General features: G+C 41.2%; 2 protein-coding genes across 4 annotated transcripts; both read left to right on the top strand.

The window, feature by feature from the left end:
• Positions 1-80: 80 nt before the first annotated feature.
• Positions 81-21,921, top strand: LOC5508326 (protein SFI1 homolog). Of its 3 annotated transcripts, none has more exons than XM_048729636.1 (33): positions 82-443; positions 677-722; positions 1,656-1,763; positions 1,841-1,912; positions 2,682-2,792; positions 2,946-3,040; positions 3,110-3,227; positions 3,747-3,849; positions 4,192-4,348; positions 4,823-4,984; positions 5,406-5,476; positions 5,597-5,689; positions 6,136-6,233; positions 6,450-6,566; positions 6,866-6,946; positions 8,545-8,626; positions 9,326-9,418; positions 9,647-9,732; positions 9,989-10,064; positions 10,611-10,706; positions 15,123-15,199; positions 15,470-15,572; positions 16,079-16,175; positions 16,443-16,603; positions 16,758-16,832; positions 16,953-17,027; positions 17,535-17,654; positions 18,023-18,233; positions 18,328-18,370; positions 19,033-19,571; positions 19,742-19,931; positions 20,249-20,354; positions 21,306-21,921. In XM_048729636.1, the coding sequence occupies exons 1-33, from the start codon at positions 176-178 to the stop codon at positions 21,420-21,422; spliced, it is 4,047 nt and encodes a 1,348-aa protein (XP_048585593.1). In that variant the 5' UTR covers positions 82-175; the 3' UTR covers positions 21,423-21,921. The 3 variants fall into 3 exon arrangements, with proteins under 3 accessions (XP_048585594.1, XP_048585593.1, XP_048585592.1); XM_048729635.1 differs by having other exon boundaries at positions 15,123-15,253; XM_048729637.1 differs by lacking the exons at positions 18,328-18,370; positions 19,742-19,931; positions 20,249-20,354; positions 21,306-21,921 and having other exon boundaries at positions 81-443; positions 15,123-15,253; positions 19,033-19,252.
• On the top strand, positions 13,261-14,762 carry LOC125568118 (melanocyte-stimulating hormone receptor-like). The gene has a single exon (XM_048729642.1). It carries the CDS (start codon positions 13,554-13,556, stop codon positions 14,409-14,411), a length of 858 nt encoding a protein of 285 aa, XP_048585599.1. The 5' UTR covers positions 13,261-13,553; the 3' UTR covers positions 14,412-14,762.
• Positions 21,922-22,047: the final 126 nt, after the last annotated feature.

Raw genomic sequence — 22,047 nt, 5'->3', positions numbered from 1 at the left:
ATGGTGCATTGCGTTGAATGAAGCGGGCTCGGAGATATCGAGAAGGCTACGAACTATTTACGGATCGCCTCGGAAGATCAGTCAATAATATTTCGGTTTTTTTATAAACAAAATGGCGGGCAGAGTGAGTTGTCAAAACGACGTAAAGTGCGATAAACTTTCTTTTTCATGAAGTATGCCTCAAACTTCTCCTGTAAAAGGTAGCGACAGACAGCCGACAAACAATCGCTATGGAGCCGTGTCAAAACCAAAGCTGTTATCCTTGCAATCAGCAAAAAAGAAGGCAGAAAATTACGCTGCAAAGAACGACAAGAAAGCGCGCGTAGGAGCTAAGAAAGCTGTGTTGCAAGAACTAAACACACATCTTGCCATCAGAGCTCAGGGATTACAACTAAAGCTGCACGATGATCGAGGAGAAAATCCCTACAGTGTAGGAAAGATTGGTAGGATTGTATGATCCAACGACCGTGCAAATTATGCCGAATATGGCGCGATCGATTTTATTTTTTACATAAAAATAGTGATATTATCATAGGAGAATAAAGTTGTTGTATTAGCCTTATTACCATTTTGGTACAATTTCTCTCTGACCCCATTTAATTGAAGAGTTCACCCAGCACGATTGCTTTTTTCTATTTATTCTTACATTCTCACCTTCGCCATTTTCAACTTTTAGTCAAAGACAAGAGAAAACCACCAGTAGCCAAGCACAAGACTGTGAGGTACAAATGTAATCATTTTATTGCCGCTATGCACATGTCTCAATATCTTTATCTCCCTATCATGATAAGAGTCATTATTTTCATTGGCCATACTGTAGCGAAGTATGCTCAACCACCACTCCTACTCATCATGTTAAGGGGGGAGGGGAGGGTGGCACTGGGCCATACTGTAGCGAAGTATGCTATTAAGACCACCACCCCTCCTTATCATGTTAAGGGGGGAGGGGAGGGTGGCACTATCTTCATTGGCCATACTGTAGCGAAGTATGCTCAACCACCACCCCTAATCATCATGTTAAGGGGGGAGGGGAGGGTGGCACTGGGCCATACTGTAGCAAAGTATGCTATTAAGACCTCCACCCCTCCTTATCATGTTTAGGGGGGAGGGGAGGGTGGCACTATCTTCATTGGCCATACTGTAGCGAAGTATGCTCAACCACCACCCCTAATCATCATGTTAAGGGGGGAGGGGAGGGTGGCACTGGGCCATACTGTAGCAAAGTATGCTATTAAGACCACCACCCCTCCTTATCATGTTTAGGGGGGAGGGGAGGGTGGCACTATCTTCATTGGACATACTGTAGTGAAGTATGCTATTAAGACCACCACCCCCCCTCATCATGTTAAGGGGGGAGGAGGGCGGCACTATCTTCATCTGGCCATAGGAAAGGGTGGTTATACCATACATGTATGTTAGTTTGATCTCAGAAAGGCAGAAAAACAAGGAACACTCACGCACGGTCAAATAATCAGCCGATGTGGGCTGTGTTAATGTAATAAAAAATGCTTTGAGGTCCATAATCTGGTCACAGGGAAGTATGTTTATTCAGACTACCCCCTTCCTATCATGCTATTCGGGTACTATCTTCATCTGACTATAGAGAAGTATACTGTATGTCTGCCTCTCAACCACCTCTTCCCTTTCTTTATTAGAAAAACAGAAGAGATTGTCACCGATGAAGTAGTCCAAGAGAAAGTTAAAGCAAAACCCTCAGGGTATGACTGGGACATGCATGGGCGACAAGCTGAGCACAGGATAAGGTTTGATTATTGACAAATTGCTCAGTCTAAATAACTGAATTATGTGTATACAATTTGCTTTTACTGTATATTTTCAGGTACTTAGCAAGAAAGTACCTTATGCTTTGGCAGAAGCACACATATGGTCAAATAACACCATCTTTAGCAAGGTACTGTATGCTATTAAGAATGGTCAGGATAATAAATAGAATTCTTACCAAAAATTTCTGCAAGCTCATAGAAAACGGCCTACTACTGTATGCAAATGATAGACTTGTAAACAAATTATTAGGGGGTTCCTGAGAACCCCCTACCCTCTAAATAATGGTCTGTACCTAATGTAAAGCTTGTCCTGGTATGGAAACAATTGAAAACATCTGCATCTTACTGTGGCTTGTATTCAAAACTTGAAACATGTCTAATATAACTTTTTCTTTGAGCTCAATGGATATCAGGTAAAAAAGGGGATATATGAGAATGTTTGGGAAGTTTAAATAAAAGTTGTTGCTTCCACGAGACACATATAAATGGCAAATATTTTTGGGAACTTTGCATGTTAGCCTTGGCTTGACTCATGAAAGCTGTTTGAAGTCAAAGTTTATGTTTTGCTTGAGTGTATATCAGGACAAGATTTTCTATGACTGCATGCATTCCATTCTGCTTTTAAGCAAAGTTGTTCTTAAAAGGCTGTAAAATCTGTTACAAATAATAGTGATCCATGAAAGCTTAGATTTTATGTCAGTGCTTCTTGACTTTGAGTTTGTTATTTGCATTTACCTATTTATTATTCAACTTTTTTTTAACCTGTGTGTTCGTTCATACATAGGTAATACAAATTTTTTTTATCACATTCTTTTGTTACTCAAAAGATACCTTGCTTGCAGTATATAAGGTATCCTAGGAAAAATAAGCCATTGACTTGTGCTTTCCGTTGTCTAGGTTACACTACCACAAGTCTTTACAGCGTCAAGTTTTGAAAGTGTGGCAGGACATCTGGTGGGCATCACGGAAAGGATGGAAACTCAACATCCGAGCAGATTATCATAATAGGTTTGATCAATCATAACTGGTTTAATATTTATCTAGATATATTTTATGGTCAGGGTAATTTTTGTAAATGTAGTCCACCAAATTTTATTTGTATTTTACACAGTGTGAGGTATTGCTATGTACTTAATTGAATACTCTATTTATTTCTTTAAGGTACAGGATATGGCAAAGGACATTTAAAGCCTGGAAGCTATTTGTCATGCTTTCTAGGGCAAAAAAGACAAAAATAAAACTTGCTTCTCAATATGGTAACTACTGTGTGTTTTAATTTCTGATAATCCAGCAGATTGCTAAATTGGTTTATTTACTACCTGTAGCTGAAGGTAAATTGACGGAGACATGCATCAAAGCATGGAAACAATACATTAGTTCTAGAAGATTCAAGAAAGTTCAATGCAAGATTGCAGAGAGGCATTCTAACACATTGATAATGAGGTAATAAACTACATAGCAAGTAATTATCTTGAGAATGTCGTAAATGCTTCACATGTGACTAACATATTGTCAGTATAATCTATGCAGTTAGTGATCATGAGCATGAGTTAGTGAGTAACCACCTTACTGAATTATCATATATCTTGTAAAGTGCTTATAGAATGGGTTAGTGCTACAGTAGCATATTACTGTGCATTATATAACAACTGTGTATTAGATGTGATTGACATCTTGCTTTGTGTCCATATCTGAGAAGAGGAGTACTTTTTAGTCCCCAATGTAGAAAGCCAGTTTTTTGTAGCACCTCTCATTGAGCTACCATGGCTTGCTTAAAATAGCAAATTATACCCAGCATGGCACAACGCAAACCCTTCCTTCAGGCATTGAGAGAACTTTTTACAGAGTGGTAGAACTTTCATGTCCAGATGTCCTGTTACTACACATGTACAATGTTCACAAAGACGTTTTACTCGTCTCCATGTTGTATTCTGATAATTGGCATGATTGTCATGTTTGAAGGAGAGCATGGCAACAATGGGGTCATCAGATGTCAATCAAATATGAGTTGTCTATTATGGAAACCCAAGCAATGCAGTTTTGGGCCTGGAATCTGATGCAGAAGGTAGTTCAGACCTTAAGCGTACATTGTTTAGCACATGCACAATATGATCCTCTAGACCTACAAGAAAAACAAATATGTTTGGACTGCCACTCTAGTTGAGCTTGCTCACTGAAGTGATGTGAAAGACAGTTATAGAATCCTAGAAATTATAATCAATATACATAAAACAGACATGTAACACTCAGAGCTGTTGTATTTTAAACAAAGTTATTTAAAAAATTATCTACTGAAAAAATGAATCCATACATAAAGGAAGTTTGTTAATCTTACCTGGACATAATCCAGCCTCAATTCAGACTCAATGTTTTGAACGTTCTCACCCATACTCTGTTTTCTTGTAAGGGGTGGTCAGTGTGGGCTGCAGCATATTGTACCAGGCAGAAGGAGAAGTCCAAGCTAGCTGCAGCTGAGGGCTACTTCAACAAAAGACTGATGTCCCACACATGGGTAGCTTGGAAAAGCTATAGAGCATCCAAGAGGCTCAGCAACTTACAGAAACGTGTGTTTGCTTTTTATAACAAGTCTAGAGATTCTGGTTAAAATAGTTGAAGGGGCAGTGTCATGGTAAGAGCTTTGCAATAGCTCTCCGGCCCAGAAACAATGAATTTCAGTCAAATTCTTATATTGACTTATGAGCCTTTTGTACATGTGGGAGACTTAAATTCAAAGGAAAGACCACAAACTGTCAAAAAACATAGTTTTCAATAAAATATTGCATATTATAAAAGCCTACAATAAACATTGACTTCAGACATGCGCAGTACCATGATGCTGCCCCTTTAATAAAAAAGGAGTGTGATCTTATGATAGATACATCTTGTTTACAACATGCTCTGAACTTGCTGTGCCAGTATGCAGACCTTTTGAAACCCGAATCAAAAAATCTGAGAGTAATGTTTAGACTTCAAAGTTCAACTCTTGAAACCAGTACAAACCATTTAATTAATTTGTAATGAAATCCTTTGACTTGCAGGTGTGGCAGATAGGCATTTTTATAACAGAACTTTGCAGCAGGCATTCAAAGCATGGACAAGCCGGTGGCATCGGCAGAATGAACTTGCTCAGTTTGAAGAGATCATATCCAGCAGAGGTGCTGCTGCATCAATGAGAAGATCTTTTATACACTGGAAGTTTTGTATCCTTGTTGGTATCTGGTACATGTCACTGTAAGGACTTTGTCGATGTGGTATCAACTCAACACCTATGGGATCTGATCTTCATAGTATAAACCAGTAGCACCAAGTAGGCATCAGTGGAGTCTTGGAGAATTTGACTAGCAGTCTCAGTAAAAGTTACATACTGCTCATTACTATATAAATTGCATTTGGTCTCCTGGTACATATATTGTCCTAATAAATTAAATTATTGTCATTTTCTAAAATTTCACCCTATGAATACCACTCACACAATCTTAATTACTTTAATTACTTAATTACTTAATTACTTAATTACATTACCATGGCCTCCATGTACGGAGGGGAGTTGACCTTTACTGTACATTGTTGAAGAAACAAACAAATATAGTAAATGATGGCTTTTACTTGACAAAAATGAAGATGTTTGGCTACAACACAGGAAATACGAGAAGGAGGAACTGGCAACTGCACATTACAGAAAACATCTATTAGTAAGTTGAAAGAAATACATTGGAAACATTTAATGCACCTTTTATGTCTTCTTTTACGCTCCAATTTTTACCATACTCCCATTTTATGCAATATAAGAAACAGTTATTTTTTTCCACCAGAGCACTGGTTTAAGTTGCTTCCAACTGCAAGTTGTTGAGCGGCGGTTGAAAATAATGCGTGACAGAATGGCAAAAGAAGCTTGCTATAAACTGGTGAGAATCCCCTCTAATGATGAGTTGTATTTCAATGTTATTTTGCTATAAAGATTTGATTTAGTACCTGGATTGGCTGTTTTTAAGGGAAATACAAGAAATGTAGAATTCATTACTTCAATAGACTTTTGCACAGAGATTTCCATGCATCACATTTACTATTTTTTGAGAAAAGGCAGTAAAAATGATACATCATGCACCTTGCAAATAATGTACGCTGCTAAATATGGGACTGAAAATTAATGAAAAGGGGACTAAAATAGACTAATTCCCAAATTTTACCTCTATGCAAAAAAATATAAACACAAAAGACTTTAGTCTGGTAGACAAATACAGCACACTTTTAAATGTAGGAAAATAAAAAGCGTAGTCTTAAATACAATGCATTATAGAGTTATAGTGTAATTTGCAGCCCTGAAAATAATCATGAGTATGAACTTTATTAGACATTGCGGAGAGCCTGGATTGTTTGGCTGAAGAGATGTGAGCACTCAGAGGAACTCAAGCTGTACGTGCTCACCAGGACTGCAAGAACCCACTACAGGTACCCTTTGTGAGCATTTTGTTCTAAATGTTTATAGCTTACCATTACTTCTTATTGCTTCTTCATGTTCAAATTAGTGATGTACATCTAAACAATATTACAGTAAGTTTCTTTAAGTATTATATGATTATTCCAAGTGTCCGTTATCTGCTGTTATTACTTCCTTTTGCCCCTTCATGTTCGACTACTGAAGTGTTGAATACCTGTTCTTTGCAGTCTTGGTCTGCTCCGTGTTTCACTGCATGGATGGGTGCGTTACTGTCAATGGAGACGGCACAGACGGGCGCAGTACCTCACTGCTGACCTACATTACGGACAAGTAGCATTGCCAAGGTATGGGCACTAAATGTTATCCAAGCCGCTTTCCAATCCAAATACGTTCTCTGAACCACCCTTGAACATTTTGGCGTTTTGATCGGAATACGTTCTATGAACCACCCTTCAACTACATATTGGCGTTTTGATCTCAATGTTTTCTATATATAAAACCACCTTTGTACTGTATGTTGGCGATTTGATCTCAATGTGTTAAAGGCCAACATGAAGTCCCAGGGGCGTCTATGAACGCCCCTGGGACTGCATGTTGGCGTTTTGATAGCGTCCCACTCATCTTCTACACATCTTCCATGCAGGTTTTTCTTGAGGCTGCGGGTGTTTGTCGATCTAATGCACGAAAAACGAGAAGACAATCATGCTGCTGCCAAATTTAGAAGGTAATTACCAGGCGCGTACCCTTCCTTTGGCCGGCAAAAAGTGGGTCGTTTCTTATTAAAGGATCGTCAAAAACTATCCTTTATCCGTATGATTCCTATGACTGCGCACCCCCCCCCCCCCCCTTATTCAATCCTGGGTAGACGCCTGCTATTAAGATTTTTCTTTCATCCCGATCGTCGTTCTAAAGGTGCCGTATTACTTACATACTGCCATCATTACTTGATATAAAAAATCTTGTTATTGCGCCTGTCTGGCTCCTTGACATCGCGTCTTTTTGCTCTGGCTTCTTGTCATTTCGTCTTTTTGCGTCTGGCTCCTTGTCATTTTGTCTTTTTGCGTCTGGTTCCTTGTCATTTTGTCTTTTTGCGTCTGGCTCCTTGTCATTTCGTTTTTTTGCGTCTGGCTCCTTGTCATCGCGTCTTTGTGCTCTGGCTCCTTGTCATTTCGTCTTTTTACGTCTGGCTTCTTGTCATCGCGTCTTTTTGCTCTGGCTCCTTGTCATTGCATCTTTTTTTAGTCTGGCTACTTGCCATATCGTATGTTTGCGTCTGGCTTCTTGTAATTTCGTCTTTTTGCGTTTGGCTTTCTTGTCATATCGTATGTTTGCGTCTGGCTCCTTGTCATTTCGTCTTTTTGCGTCTGGCTCCTTGTCATATCGTCTATTTGCGTCTGGCTTCCTTTTCATATCGTATGTTTGCGTCTGGCTCCTTGTCATTGCGTCTTTTTACGTCTGGCTCCTTGTCATTGCGTCTGGCTCCTTGTCATCGCGTCTTTTTGGGTCTGGCTCCTTGTCATTTCGTTTTTTTGCGTCTGGCTCCTTGTCATTTCGTTTTTTTGCGTCTGGCTCCTTGTCATCGCGTCTTTGTGCTCTGGCTCCTTGTCATTTCGTCTTTTTACGTCTGGCTTCTTGTCATCGCGTCTTTTTGCTCTGGCTCCTTGTCATTGCATCTTTTTTTAGTCTGGCTACTTGCCATATCGTATGTTTGCGTCTGGCTTCTTGTAATTTCGTCTTTTTGCGTCTGGCTTTCTTGTCATATCGTATGTTTGCGTCTGGCTCCTTGTCATTTCGTCTTTTTGCGTCTGGCTCCTTGTCATATCGTCTATTTGCGTCTGGCTTCCTTGTCATATCGTATGTTTGCGTCTGGCTCCTTGTCATTGCGTCTTTTTACGTCTGGCTCCTTGTCATTGCGTCTGGCTCCTTGTCATCGCGTCTTTTTGCGTCTGGCTCCTTGTCATTGCGCCTTTTTGCGTCTGGCTCCTTGTCATTGCGTCTTTTTGCGTTTGGCTCCTTGTCATTGCGTTTGGTTACTTTTCATTGCGTCTCTAAAGTTTCTCTCTTTTTCTCTGTAAACACCTTATCTAGTTGAAGTTAACAAATTCCATAGAATCGTTTTTCCTGGTCAAATTATGGTTCCCATCGTCATGTGATGATCATCATTCGTGTCATATATTGGCAGTCACAATTTTCTTTTTTGTGTTGGGAGTAGAGTCCTTCGTTGTCACGTGGAGGAGACCACACTTTCTTTCACATACTCTTCGTGAAATTACCATTAGTTACGGCCCGGGTAACACAGCGTACCTTTTAATATTGTAACAGGGAAGTGTTGTTCGCACAAACTTTCTACAAATGGCTGGAGCTCTACCGTCTTCAACAGGATGTCAGAATGCTGAACCGAATGGTAAGCTTTCACTCTATGGCAAAATGTCTCGCCATTACTAACGTGATTATTTTTGGGTTTTGACCGGGCATTATAACTAAAGACGCCCTCATATATCCTATGGTCCGTTTTGACCATTCGCTATTACCGTGAATGGTCTAATGAACGCTCGGGGCGTTTATTAAATTCGATGGTCGGGGGGGGGGCGTTTACATTGATAGGAAGCGTTTATTAGAGGGGCGTTCTTTACAGACTGAAACAACATAACAAACCCAAGTACAGTGGGGTTCCAATCTCAGTCATGATCAAGTTAAATTATAGCCTGCATGGCAAGCGTTTCTTGACGCTGAGCAAGTCTCAACCAGTAGAAGCCAAGCTCAGACTACTAAGCGAGAAGGCAAATTGAATTTGATTTATTTTAATGGAATTTCTATGCGTTTTTTTTAAATTGGGATGGAGGGTAGGGGGCGTTAAATAGAGGGGTGCTTTTATTAGAGAGGGGCGTTCATTACAAACTTGAAAGCTACGGGCGTTTATAAGATAAAAGGCGTTCTTTAGATATGGTGCGTTTATTAGATCATTTACGGTATCAAAAGTATAAAATAGTCAAATAGTTAAAATGGGTTGTAATCTCATTTCCTATGTTTCGTTTCGACCTGTCGCTATTACACATGACTTGTTGTAATCTCATATTCCACATGTTCCGTTTCTCTGATGTAGGCCATCCTCCACTATGACGAGGTCCTTAAGAGCAGGTTTATCAAATACTGGGCGGGGCAAGCGAGGGAAAAACTTCGTTTAAATAGACTGGAGGTTTGTAATGTGTTTGTATTTTCTTATTTCTGCTGCCTACTTATTTACACGAAGCATCTATGCAACTTTGTTAGGTAGGGCAATAGGAATGCGGCGTTGTTATAGCTCGGTTGAAAAAAAAAACGTTCACGACAAAGCTGGAAAAGACAAAGAGAGTGTACAGCTCTTCCTCTAATAGTTAGCTTAGTGAATATGATATCTATTCATTTTGATTTTTTACTCTTAAAGGATATAGCTATTTCCCATTGCAACCACAAAAGGATGGAGAAAGCTCTTTGCCACTGGAGGAATTTTGTTAGAGACACAAAAGACAGGTAAGGGTAACAGGAACCAATAGGCTTATGTGAAGGGTTCATTGTCTCTAAGTGAGGTCAAATTCATCTCCTTTGGTTTAAAAGCTGACTTAACCTGTTACGCCTACTCTAAGAAATTGATGATATGTACACGAGACAGTCATTTCAAACATTGAACGTTCCAGCACATTGTTGGCGTTAACTGGCGCTTCTACACTTGTATTATTTTTTCTTATCTTTGAGTGGTTAAAGAACAGGTGTGTTTTATTATGTATAGCCGGAGCTCTCAACACACTGCTGTGAAACACTACTACATCAGCCTGCTAAAGTGGACGTGGTCGGCATGGGTTAAGGTAATACAAGTAGGACATTTAGACACACGAGGGGGGGGGGGGGGGGGGGGTTACACTGCTACATCGGCCTGCTAAAGTGGACGTGGTCGGCGTGGGTTGAGGTTATACCAGTAGGACATTTAGACACACGAGGGGGGAGGGGTACACTGGTACATCGGCCTGCTGGAGTGGACGTGGTCGGCATGGGTTGAGGTAATACAAGTAGGACATTTAGACACACGAGGCGGGGGGGGGGTTCACTAGTACATCAGCCTGCTAAAGTAGACGTGGTCTTTGTGGTCATAAGTGCTACAAGTAGGACATTTAGATACAGGAAGGGGGGGGGGTACAATAATACATCGGTCGACTGAAGTTGATTTGGTCGGCATGATCAAGGCTACTACAAGAAGGCTATTTAGACGCGAGGTTTTGCAAAGTTGTCAATCTTCAAGTTTGTTGCAGTTCAATTTTATGTTTTATCGAATGTCTTGGCACTTATTCATGCTGAAGAACAGGCATGGGCGGAAGATTTAGCATGGATGTTTTCCACTGTTTTTCTATTTACAGTTTACAGAACGCAAGCGTGTCAAATGGCGGAAGCGAGCGGTTGCTGATTTACACTATTCTAATCGAGTACTTAGTCTGACACTTCAGGCGTGGAAGGTGAGTCCTATAAGTCTACACTATACACGTTCTTACATCATGTGCTTTTATCTTCAGTGCTTGTATTCGACATAATTTAAGCTATCGTACGCTAATCACCACGCAGAAAGATGTTTTCTAACACGCTTCGGACACACAAAAATCAACATTATGGTATTTTTCCGCATATAATCCTCTTTGAAATGTATTTCTTCTACAAATGTTAGAGGGAGACTAGCCGGGATCTTAGGACGAGGCGAAGCTGGTCTTTCAGTCGACTTTAATTGCCCGAAGGACAAGACAACAAGTCATGTGGTAGTCCCACATGAAGGCAATAAATTCAAAACAATTCAGGAAACGGGGGGGAGGGGATGGCGGCCTTCTTGATCACGCCACAGGAAGCCCGAAATCGAAAAAGCCCTTTTCCTATTAAAAGACCCAAAAGACTCGAGACGCCTAGGAGGCTAGGGAATTAGATACAATTTGCAAAATGAACCAATCAGCCAATAGTGAGTGTGAGGGTGTGGGAAATCACTTTCGTCCCTGCGTATTTACATAATTATCAATTAAGTCAACGTTACTCTAAAATAGAACTTATGATTAAGCAACTTTGAAAGCTGCGCATGCACAACATGCACGTGACTACAACACAATGGTAAAACTTGTCGATGCCTAAACCAAGGGGTGAAAATGGCATGTGATTCCAAAGACATTTCAAGAGATTAAACTGCCTAAGTAAAGTGTCTGAAACGATAAGAAGAAACCACGATTCCGCAGCGTATGTGAAACTGAACACACCCTGGATTTAGGCGTCACAAAAGGTCATCGAAGCGGAGGGTCCACGGGCGTGCCACAAACTAGGCCAAGGAAACCGTCAATTATTAACAAAATCTAAGTATACAAAAAGAAAGTTAAGGACTTCCGTTTCTCAAGATAGCAACATTAAATACTATGGACAACAGTTAACTATTACCTAAGCACTCTATCAACCCTTCCTGTTGCACGATACCCGATCTTCGTTACACATATCTTTATAACTCCATAAGAAGGAATCTCGAACAATACAGGCACGATGTCAACCTCAAGTCATCAAAGAAACGTCTCAAGTATGAGCTCTTTATTAAGCCAAACTCAAAGCAGAGGGATAGAGCGATTATGAGGCAATCTGTCAAAACCTCCTTCAGCGCCGGCCAATCACGAGCAAGCTCCCCTTTGACAAGAAGAATGGTCATTTAATTTTCATAGCGAGTTACCTTAGTTGAAATAAAATAAATTTACACACACCCTTCTCTAATAATGATGGAAGCCGATTTGCAAAAAGAATATGTTTTGGAAATTTGAATTCATTACGTCTTCGAGCGGAGTTCCACTTAAATGAAAAATTAAAAGAAAAATCTTCGAAGGTTTCCTGTACCGGTAGATAGTAGCTAGGATTTGAATTTCAATGGTTCTCATTTATTTATCACAAAGATATGCATTTGAAAGTGTTTGGGATCACTGCTCTTGAATTTACAGAACTTAAGTGTTTGACAATAACTACAGCAGGCTAAAGAGACAAGTACACACAATAAACATGGCCGCGGCAAACGAGAGATGAAATAGAAAAAACAAAGTTGTGCGCAGTGACTTTTGAGATCACTATTCGTGTATTAACAGGACAAGTTATTGGCACTAAATCGCAATAAAATTGTAAAGTATTAATATTTATTTACTTTAAATGACTTCTTTATTTTGTCTTTATATTTATGTCGCATTCTTTGCACCTGTTACTTTTGCCGTCTGCTGGTCCTGTTTTTATCAGTTGTAATCGCTATCATATGAACTGTTTACTTATAAAAGCCGGAAAAGTAATATAGCATGGTTTAGCATAGGCCAAAAAACCGGCGCAAAATAGCGTACTGTGACATTAATACACTTCATAGATCGAATTTTGTTAGTCACGAATTTATGAATAAAAACTCAAGGACTGCGTAGTTATTAGAAGTCATTGAAGCTTGTTTATGCAACCAATTCATTCTTAGAAAGTATTTTATTAGATAAGTTTTTATTTTGGCAGATACAGTCATAAAAATTGGATGTTGTTCGTTGTCTTAATGATTAATCATGAATTATTTTTTTTTGTTTGCACACAAAATAAAACTGATGAAGTTATAAGTTTGACCAGATCCAATATATTTGAAAACATTCTTCCTTTTTTCAAAAAAAAAAACAGGAGCTAAATGCGAAGATCTTTGTAATTTTTTTTATTTATCTTTAACATTAGAGACGTTACGTAAAAATAATAAAGAATTCACAATATTAACATTTCAAAGTAAAAGTCAAATTTAAATAAACAGCCGCCAGCAGCCGATTTTTCTTTGCAAGTATGTTTACAGTGCTGCTGTACCACCGTTGAGCGTGTGCATTGTGTAAGGCGCTTGGGGTAGCGTTAAATACACTCTTTGAATGGATCCATACAGGAGTTGAGCTTGTTATAGAATAGCGTACTTGAAATAGTGGTGAATAAGTCATTTGAGTGGATCGTTACGACCGTTGAGCTTGAGTTTGATATAGCGCACATGAAGTAGTCGTGAATAAGTCCTTTGAGTGGATCGATACGACCGTTGAGATTGCGTTGGATATAAGGCACTTGGGGTAGCGATTAATACACCCTTTCAATGGATCTACAACCGTTGAGCTTGGGTGTGGTATAGCGCACTTGAAGTAGCCGTGAATAAGTCATTTGAGAGGATCGTTACGACCGTTAAGCTTGGGTATGGTATAGCGCACTTGAAGTAGCCGTGAATAAGTCATTTGAGTGGATCGTTACGACCGTTGAGCTTGGGTATGGTATAACGCACTTGGAGTAGTGGTTAAAACACACTTTGAATGGATCGTTACTATACGAACGTCGAGCTTGGGTATGGCATTGCGTACTTGGTTCTTGCTCCACCGACTATCATAGCTAACCTCCTCGTCATGATAGCCATCTCTACCACCCCTTCGCTACGAACACCGGCGTTCATTCTATTGTGTGGCCTGGCAGTCTCTGATCTCGGGGTGGGTATTTGCGGATTCCTACTCCTTGGAATACTGAAGGTCACTGAGAAATCGTTGAATATAAACAATGAAGTCAACAAAGTTGTCCTGCACTTTGTCGCCGTTTCGCTCTTCACCATCATCGCAGTGAGCATAGACAGGTTTATAGCGCTGTATTGTCACCTTAGGTACACTGTTATCGTTACTAAAACTCGTGTCGCCGCTGTGCACGTCGCCATTTGGGTTACTGCTGTTGCCATTGCTGTTCTACCTTATTTCACCACTGAATACGGGAAGATCAGGGGTATTTTAATGCTTTTCCTCATGGTTGCAAACTTTGTACTCAGCTTCAAGATCTACCAGGTTGTGCGGCGACACCACCGACTGATCTGTATTCACGACAGGATCCAGTTTAACCAAGAAACCATTGTCAGAATGCGTAGACGAAAGGCTTCCTTTGATGTGCTCTATATTTACGCGGTTTTCTTGGTCTGCAATACCCCGTGCGTGATTTGGATTCTGTTACTACAATTTATTAACGACCCGGAGGGAAAAGACAGCTTTATGTTACGTAGTGCGAATATTATTTTCTTTCTTCTGTATCTGAACTCACTTTTCAATCCGATTTTATTCTGTTACAGAATAAAGCAAATCCGTCGGGCAGTTTTCTCGTTTCTTTTTTGCCGTTCACACAGCCCTGAACGTTAACAACGAGGTTTATTGTGCTATTTCTTTCTATTCCTTGCTCTTTCGAGGAAATTGAATCCCTCTGAAATATTTGGCCAACTGTTTAGATATTTTGGTTGTCTTTTTTGCAGATGTGAATCACGTTTTCCAATGCATGGTTCAATTTATTTTCATATACCATTGGTATTGTGAAATTGCTTTACAATAGCACTACCTCGATTCATATCCAGCCATTTTTATTGCTAGACTCTAACACTTTTTAGAATTAACAAGCTAATTACAATTTCTTATTGCAAAAACTCGCTTGCAAGGGATGATGTATTTTAATGTATTATAAACATAAAGTGTGAGAATAAAATCAACCTAAGTATATGGCAGTTAATTTTTTATCTCGAAAATTATGGTTTCAAACAGGGTTCATTAGAGCAGTATTGTTGGACAGTTCTGAGCTCGACCATGGAACTACTATTTAACGTCTCACCTCCTTTTATGATCTTGTAAAATATATGGTTTTAGGCAGGAATCATGAGAACTGTACTTGGAGTTATCACGGATGCATGTGTCGGAGCGTCTGGGGCCGTTTTTAACATTTACCCCTATATTTTTGTTGTTGTATCCTCGCTCATTATTTGTTGATGTTTTTTTTGTTTCTTTGTGTTTGTTTGTTATTGTTATTTTTTGTCTTTGCCTCTTGCTTTATTGAGCTTGTCAAGATGTCTAATGTGTTGCCAGGTTTATCGCGTCCGATGTGTTCAAGCTCAAACCACGGCAGACGAGCGATACCGGGAGTACAACAAGCTTGTATTGAGGTATGTAATGGCGGCAGACGAGCGATACCGGGAGTACAACAAGCTTGTATTGAGGTATGTAATGGCGGCAGACGAGCGATAGCGGGAGTACAACAAGCTTCTATTGAGGTATGTAATGGCGGCAGACAAGCGATACCGGTAGTACGACATGCTTGTATTGAGGTATGTAAGGTACTTAATACAAGTACGTGGACTTTTACGATTCGAGCAGCATCTAATAATTGTCTAACATAATCTTATCTCCCATAGATCCTATTTCTCTTTTTTTAGAGAATCATTTGAAAGCTGGCGAGAACATGCTGTCGAGCATAAGGCAAATCGACGTGCGCACCACTTGGCGAAGAAGACGTGGAAGCGACGACTACTGTCCAAGGTACGACTTTCATGATCTCACGCTCTCAACAGACTATCCATATAATCCTTCCATTTGCGACAAGCGACACCTCAATATACTTAGTGAGTCCTTAAAATTACGATCATCGTCTTCGCTGAAGCTTGGGGCACTGCAAAGCATGATATTTTTCACGGCTAGATAAAGCCGCATTGTCACCAGTTCACTTCCGGAGGTCCGACGGAAACCTCAACCGTTAAAAGACAAAAGAATCTATAAAAATCCAAGATATTAAACAGGCCATCCGCTCTAAATTATCATTCAGATCTTCAAAGAAACTTCCAATAAACACACTGCTTTCAATATTTTGAAATATTTTTCGCGTTTTCCGTTAAGAATCATCGGATATTGTTACGTGGTCGACCGGAAGTAAACTGGTGACAATGCGGCTTTAATCCCAAAACGAACGGTTACCGTCTCCACGATGCTACGGTTTGGGCCTCTTTAAAGCATGCCATGTTGTGGATGTTCACCTTTTTGTGTCTCAGGTCTTAATTGCGTGGCATGTCTACGCGATCGAGCATTCTGTGAAAGCAGAGGAAATGCGTGCACGAGTACAAGAGACGAAAAAGGCGCTAGACCGCGGTAAGATATTATGCTCTATATCATGTTTGGACGGTGAGATATTGTGTGCTGTATCATGTTCGTGTGGTGAGATACCTTGTTCGTAATAACTTCGTGGAGCCTTAAGATCTATAGTGTAGCTGCCCTATTATTTTCTATGCGGGTCTTGCAGATTTTTTCCAAAGTAGTTTCTATAGCCATCGGCTGTCTCTGTCTGCCTAGGGTTGATTTCCGATTTAGCACGATTGATTATGTATGACATGTTCATACTCTATTTTCCTCTCTCAGGTAAGCTTCGTCGCGCTCTCCGTGCCTGGACGCTTTATTCCCAGCACTCGGTTGTACAGCGCTCGTTACACCACTCCTCTGTCTCGCATCACAACAAGGTGGTGCTTCGTAAGGCTCTTGACGCTTGGAAGGCGTACACCAAACTCTGTTTTAGAGTTCAGGTAACTCTTGTAAGGCACTATGGTGCTTCGTAAGGCTCATAGGCCTCTTGTACATGGCCCAAGACAAATTTCTCAAACCAAATAGATCACCTTAAATCCGTTATCTTTATCGTTCGTCAATTAATCTATTTAATACATTTCTTTTTCTCTACAGATACTTAACCGTCAATCGATGTGGCTTCACAACCGTAGGATTTTGTCATATCACTTTGCAAGGTTAAAAAGTCGGGTAAGGAGATCTTTCCGCTATGTCATGCATTCCCGGGCTTAACATAAGCTCAACGCGCTGTAGATTATTATTTATTGCTTCCAATGGCTTGTAACTGTGTTTTTGTGTGTGTGTTGTCAGTACTCGGAGTCTATGGCTTTGAAAAGGAAGTCGACCCTCGCTTTGTGGCACTGGAGTGTGGCCTTACAAAGACGGGTAGGTTAAATACATTCGGTAATCACATGTTATTATGTTTGAGGCTCACTGTCTGACTTGAATTTGAATTGGGAATAAGAATATTGTAAAGATGATAGTGTGTAGGTAATTTGTATGAAACGAGAACGGGATAACTATGGCTAGGTTGATGAGAGTTGACGTGTAGTATATATAATGAGGAAGGTATGCAGCTTGGGGGTGACGATAGCCTTAAAGAGTTCTTGTCAGCCACAACTTTGTTATTGCTTTCATTTAATATTGGAAGGCACATAATGTGTAAAATATCCATCTAATAACAAAGTTTAATACATTATTTGCCAAAATCAATCGAAAATATCGCATTGGCGTCCGCTAATCAGACGATGAAAATGGATGCTTTTTCACACTTGCTACTTTGCTAGGATGACAAAATGGCGGCTGTCAGAGGCTATTTAATATAAACATCCCCTTCATAATACACATCCCATCCTACGGAGTCGTTCAGTCCTTAAGTACTGTACTTGATAGGCGTTCTTCGCATTGCTTGAGTATGCGATCGCGAAGAAACACAAGAAGAGCCGCATTGAGCATGCGCTACGAGAGCGTCGCTCCAAGCTCCTACGTGATGGCGTCACACGCTGGATGCAGGTGGGTAGTCCGCTGACTTACGTACTGGCGGGCTCATTAGTTTGTAAGGATCCCCTGGAGATAGTACTGGTCGATGTCCCTGACGGTTCTTTAACGCCACACCGATGCAAAATGGATTGACGTTAGAGAGATAAAGGTTCTTCATGTCTTTTTCCTAGAGGTCAAACTATTCCATTGGGATTCACACTACCAAATATAGAGCTAAAAGAATCAGGTCTTTCCTCTTGGATTCGAACACCGGATCACTTGCTTTAATGCTCACACATATTTAAAATTATCTAATTAGAGAAATTTGGACCATTAACCAACAAAACTCTTATTCTGAACAATTGAGCAGATGGACGTTTTAAGCTGCCTTTAATCCACAGGTAGTCCATCACTTGGCGTGCTTAAGGAGTCGATATGCGCAAGCGAGGCATCTGGAAGCAGCCAGGGGGGTGCAAGAGTGTGTGTACCGCTGTGCCATGCACTGGAGACGATGGGCCTCCGAAAGAGCACGGAGGAGACCTGCCTCCCCCCGACCTCGCCCTGTAGAATACCTCAAGGAGAAACAGGGCCTGAGGGAAAAGCCCGTACCGGGTAAGTGGAATTGTTCCACATAATACTTTTGTAGCGGTGGATGATTGGGTAGATCATCTCTGGAGACGAGATTACTAATAGCTATACCTTTCAGGTATTAGAGAGACGGAAACAAACAAAGGGCAAGTTGCAATGAAGTGAGTATCTCAGGGGAAACATGGGCATAAAGTCACGCCATGTCACGGACATGAGGTCACGCATGTCACGGACATGAGGTCACGCCATGTCACGGGAATGAAGTCATGCCATGTCACGGACATGAGGTCACGCCATGTGACGGGCATGAGGTCACGCCATGTCACGGGCATGAAGTCATGCCAATTCACGGACATGAGGTCACGCCATGTGACGGGCATGAAGTCACGCCATGTCACGGGCATGAAGTCATGCCATGTCACGGACATGAGGTCACGCCATGTCACGGGCATGTAGTCATGCCATGTCACGGACATGAGGTCACGCCATGTGACGGACATGAGGTCATGCCATATGACGGACATGAGGTCACGCCATGTCACGGAAAAGAGGTCACGCAATGTCATGGACATGAGGACATGCCATATCACGGACATAAGGTCACATCATTTCACGGACATAAGGTCGTGCCATGTGACAGACGAGGTCACGCCATGTCACGGTCTTGAGGTCATGGCGTGTCAAGGAAATGATGTCATGTCATGGAAGGAGTCGTCACGGGTAGTTTCCTATTCTCATCAGCGTTACTATGACATGACTTGCTATGCTAGGGTTGCCATAACATAAATGTCATGTCAAAGTTAAGACAGTGCTTTGTTTCTAGACTGGATCTTTTTAGAACTCGCCCGAGGCCTCGTGTGCCTGATTACCTCCGAGAGTCGTACGACTTACCAAGTATCACCATAGAAACAGACAAGCGCCCAATCCCTGCTGTCAACACTTCTGAAACACCAAGGGACCCAAACGACAAACAGGAAGACATTCCCCGTTCCTCTCCTCCCCGACCATCACCGAGACCACAACTGGCGACGAGTCCATCTAGAGAGGAGTCTATAGTGTTCCCACCTTCATCAGAGGGGGAGGGAGAGTCGTTCCTCAGCACCAAGAGTTTCCCTCCACGATATCGCTCCAAAGAAGAGTCAAACAGTACCGTGCCCTCCTTAAGGCCATTTCCTGGAGATGAGCCTCACAGCGCTGCGAACGCTCTAATGCCACCTGCTAGGGAAGTGCTTCGCATCTCTGCAGTAAATTCCACAGCAATACCGCGGTCAAAGTGCCCCTCGTCGAACCCAGTATTGCTTCCTCCGTCGACGTTTGTACCTAAGAAGAGAACAACGCCGATAAAGAAAGGACGCCCAACAAGTAAGCTCCCATGAAACAATCGTGACCACCATCGTTAAGTATTTGTATTCAGCTATTGACACTTTGTTTGCTATGATTGTCTAGCCCACCAAATGTTTCAGTTGTGAGTTTATGGTCTCTAAAAAGATCTGGCTTGTGACTTACAGAAACTTTCTACCTTCAAAACACAGATAACCCTTGTATCCGAGGTTACGGGCGCCAGTCTTTGTCAGATTCCGAGAGTCCTGAGGATGTCCATTCCGATGTTTCCAGTTCAGAAGAAGAGGTAGATAAAGGCATGGATATTACTATTTTACAAAGTCGCATCCTCGGCGCCCGAGACAAGCTACAAGAATACCAGGCCTTGAAACTAAAGCACAGGTCAGTGAAGGTGATGCAGAAAGTTAGTCGTCTTCATCAAATAGCGCTTGCCGCCGCACTTATATACTGTATAGAGTATCTAATATCACGTGTATATAGTGTATTCATGGTCACGAAATGACCTAGTAAACGCCCGGGACGTTTATTAAATTTCGATGGTCCGAGGGGGGGGGGGGGCGTTCATTAGAAAGGAGGCGTTCTCAAAGTATATTGTAGTGTTGTTGCCCTGTACGTAGTGTATCCTTGGTCACATGTATATTGTATCCACGTTCATCTGTTTGTGGTGTATCTATGGTCACGTGTTTTTTTTGACGTAGAGATACGGTACGGCAGCGAGATGAGCTCGATGACGTCATAAGACAACAAGCCTCTGATCCTGAAGCGTTGGAGACTTTGAGAGATGCTCAAGCGCTCCTAGACGAGGTAACTGCAAGAATGGCTCTGTTATCAGCTAGGATTTACTTAAAAATACAGTCGAAGCTCTCTGAGCGACCGCTTTCGTAAGCGACCAGCCCCGATAACGACCACGATCACTAATCACCGATTGAATTGTCACACAAACTCTGTAATTCTAAGCTCTCGTAAGCGACCAGCTTATCGGTGCGACCAGCTCCGTTAACTACCACAATTTCAAAACACCAACTGAGATTTTCTTTTATTTTTAACCTCTTGTAAGCGACAACAATGATTTTTGGCTTTATAACATCAGTCAACACCTGATAAACATCATATCCAATGCATGCTGAAATCACATATAAGGCGGAAATGTTGTAATGTTTCACAAAAGCTGCCTTTCCAGTAGGCAACCATAAAAGAATTTCATAATTTCAATTTTCTAACTTCAATTTCAACCATATGGGATTGACATTTCTTTGTCTCCAGAAAATCTCTAGTCCATTGCCAGCTCCACGATTTATCCTTTTTCCAGTTACAATAGCCATCCACTCGCATGATAAGTCAAATACCTAGTTTTAAAATCAAATAATAAACCAAAATATTACAGCGTTGTTATTATCACGATAACTTTTAGATTCCATTTTAATTAAGCTCCCGTAAGCGACCAACACCTATTGTTCAAGTTTTTGGCGCCCAGTGGTCGCTTATGAGAGCAAGCTCTCGTAAAAGATCAGCTCCGTTAACGACCACAATTTTCAGTTCCCAAGGTGGTCGCTTACGAGAGCTTCAACTGTTAAACTTTGGGTTAGACTTGTTTGAGTTGTACTAGAGAAGTCGGTGGCTCGTGCATGGCGTATATGGAGAGACTCTTAGGGTACAAGAACGGGAGGACATCAAAAACGACCTATAGAGTGCTCCATGCCCCAATGTCTCTCTTTTTCGAATAATCTTTTTTATGCTTTTTATGCTCTTTGTCAGCTTAACAACGAGATAGATACTTTGACTAGAAAGCTCAAGGAAGAACGTCCTCACATGGAACAGTTGGCAGCGCACATCAACGAGCTGGTTTCAGGAGCCAATAAGCCCTCGTGTTGAGTACTTGGCGAAGACATCATCGGGTGCCAAGAAAGTTTTGGTGCTCACATTGAGTAGTTTGCAGCGCACATCAACGAGCTGGTGTCCAGAACTGGACTTGCTGGATATTGACACGCCCAGAAACAACAACACATCAACAAGCTGGGTTCAGGATTGTTGAATACATCACGTATCAATTAGCTAAGGACCAGAACTGGACTGGTTGCAGTGGTATGACTATAAAAATTAAAAACTATTGACAATAAAAATTATAGACAAGTTGTAGAGCAACTACATAGGTTGTCTGCTTAGGCTTTGGTGGATCAGGGAAATAAACCAACAGAAGCGTTAGCCATTCATCGGTGCCAACACTCTAAACATCAGCGCACAGCATACCATTTCTGTTGATTTATTTCACTTGATTTGTTGCAGATTGACGCAAGTTTTACTTTGTAAAATAACGAGGTCGATATTTTTGTACACTTAAACAACACACAATAAACGCGTTTGGACATTGGAATGGCATTGGGATGTATCTATGACCAGATAGGGTGACGAAATTTGGGCAGAACGTGACATGTGTGGGTGTGTTCAAGAGACGAGTTGCCCCTCCTTTTTGTAGTACCCAACAACTCCAATTATTAAC

Source organism: Nematostella vectensis, chromosome 6, assembly GCF_932526225.1.
Source record: "Nematostella vectensis chromosome 6, jaNemVect1.1, whole genome shotgun sequence".
Taxonomy (NCBI): domain Eukaryota; kingdom Metazoa; phylum Cnidaria; class Anthozoa; order Actiniaria; family Edwardsiidae; genus Nematostella; species Nematostella vectensis.
The sequence above is the reverse complement of the archived record's forward strand: the minus strand, read 5'-3'. Positions and strand labels throughout refer to the sequence as shown.